At 37.6% G+C, this 1076-nt stretch overlaps 1 protein-coding gene across 1 annotated transcript; it reads right to left on the bottom strand.

The window, feature by feature from the left end:
• Nucleotides 1–225: 225 nt before the first annotated feature.
• On the bottom strand, nt 226–843 carry LOC118755836 (putative RING-H2 finger protein ATL37). Its single transcript, XM_036490644.1, has 2 exons — nt 567–843; nt 226–494 (listed from the first exon to the last, which is right to left on the bottom strand). Exons 1-2 carry the CDS (start codon nt 841–843, stop codon nt 226–228), a joined length of 546 nt encoding a protein of 181 aa, XP_036346537.1.
• Nucleotides 844–1076: the final 233 nt, after the last annotated feature.

Genomic DNA, 1076 nt, shown 5'->3' with positions numbered 1-1076 from the left:
CCCATTCAACGTGATGTGCCATTTTGTGGTAACGCCAATGAAGATCACGAGCTTTTCCTACAAGTAAAACTGGAAGGTTCCTACAAATTAATTGAAAATCACCATTTAAACATTCGTAAGTTAAAGAATGTACTCGATATAAAAATTCGTCTACCTTTAGACCAATGGAAGAGCCATCGAATTTAACTTGCCAATTTTGAATCAACGTTGTTATTTTCTCCGGACTTAGGGTACTGAGATTTCGGACAAGTCGGTTTCGTTGCCTTCAACAGAGGAATTATTACTATGCGCATACGTCTGTGCGACTGTTTGAGCAACATTTAAGTTTAAATTTGCAAACATACGGTTCACTGTCTCATTTATCATTTCTCCTATGCGATCGTAATTTACAAGTGGTTGGGTTTGCCTATAATTACTATTATTACGCGCACGGTTTCCAGTAAATCTTGCGGTCTGATCTGCATCGGGTAGCGTGGAATTGAATACTCCCGTGTCTTGGTCATCATATAATCTACGAGAGCTTCGAGTATTATATCGTTATGGCTTTTGCGTTCGCGCGGTAGTACTTCCCGTCACGATGGTTCCTTCATTTTTCTTCTTCGGTTTATGATCGGTGTTGATTGGTTGCAGATCTCGTTTGTTTACTCTTTTTCGACATACAGGGCAATCATGTGAAGTTGTCAGCCGTTGTTCGATGCAATTCTTGTGGAAAACATGATTACAGAAAGTAATCCAACAATCGTTTCCACTCGGCATATCTTGCAAACAAATTGCGCAAGAACAAGCTGATGCTTCGGCCGTTAAATTAGCCAGATTTTCAGTACTTCGGATCATTACCGCCATACTGAATTGTTGCATATAAAGTCTCCAAAGCTATTTCAAAGTTTCGAACTTCCGTAAGGTGAAAATCAAAGTTGAAGATTAGAAACAAAAATCAACACTATTTCGAAAAGAATTCCTTTTATTGGTAATATATGTGGGACCGTTTAAAATCAATATTAAATCAATTTCTAACCTTTGGTTTGGCCTTAAAATTGAGATTCCATTGGTAAAGAATTTTAAAAGCAAGTATCAAT

The sequence above is a fragment of the Rhagoletis pomonella genome, unplaced genomic scaffold (genome assembly GCF_013731165.1).
Source record: "Rhagoletis pomonella isolate Grant_MI unplaced genomic scaffold, Rhpom_1.0 Rhpom_scaffold_07622, whole genome shotgun sequence".
In the NCBI taxonomy this organism is placed as follows: domain Eukaryota; kingdom Metazoa; phylum Arthropoda; class Insecta; order Diptera; family Tephritidae; genus Rhagoletis; species Rhagoletis pomonella.
The sequence above is the reverse complement of the archived record's forward strand: the minus strand, read 5'-3'. Positions and strand labels throughout refer to the sequence as shown.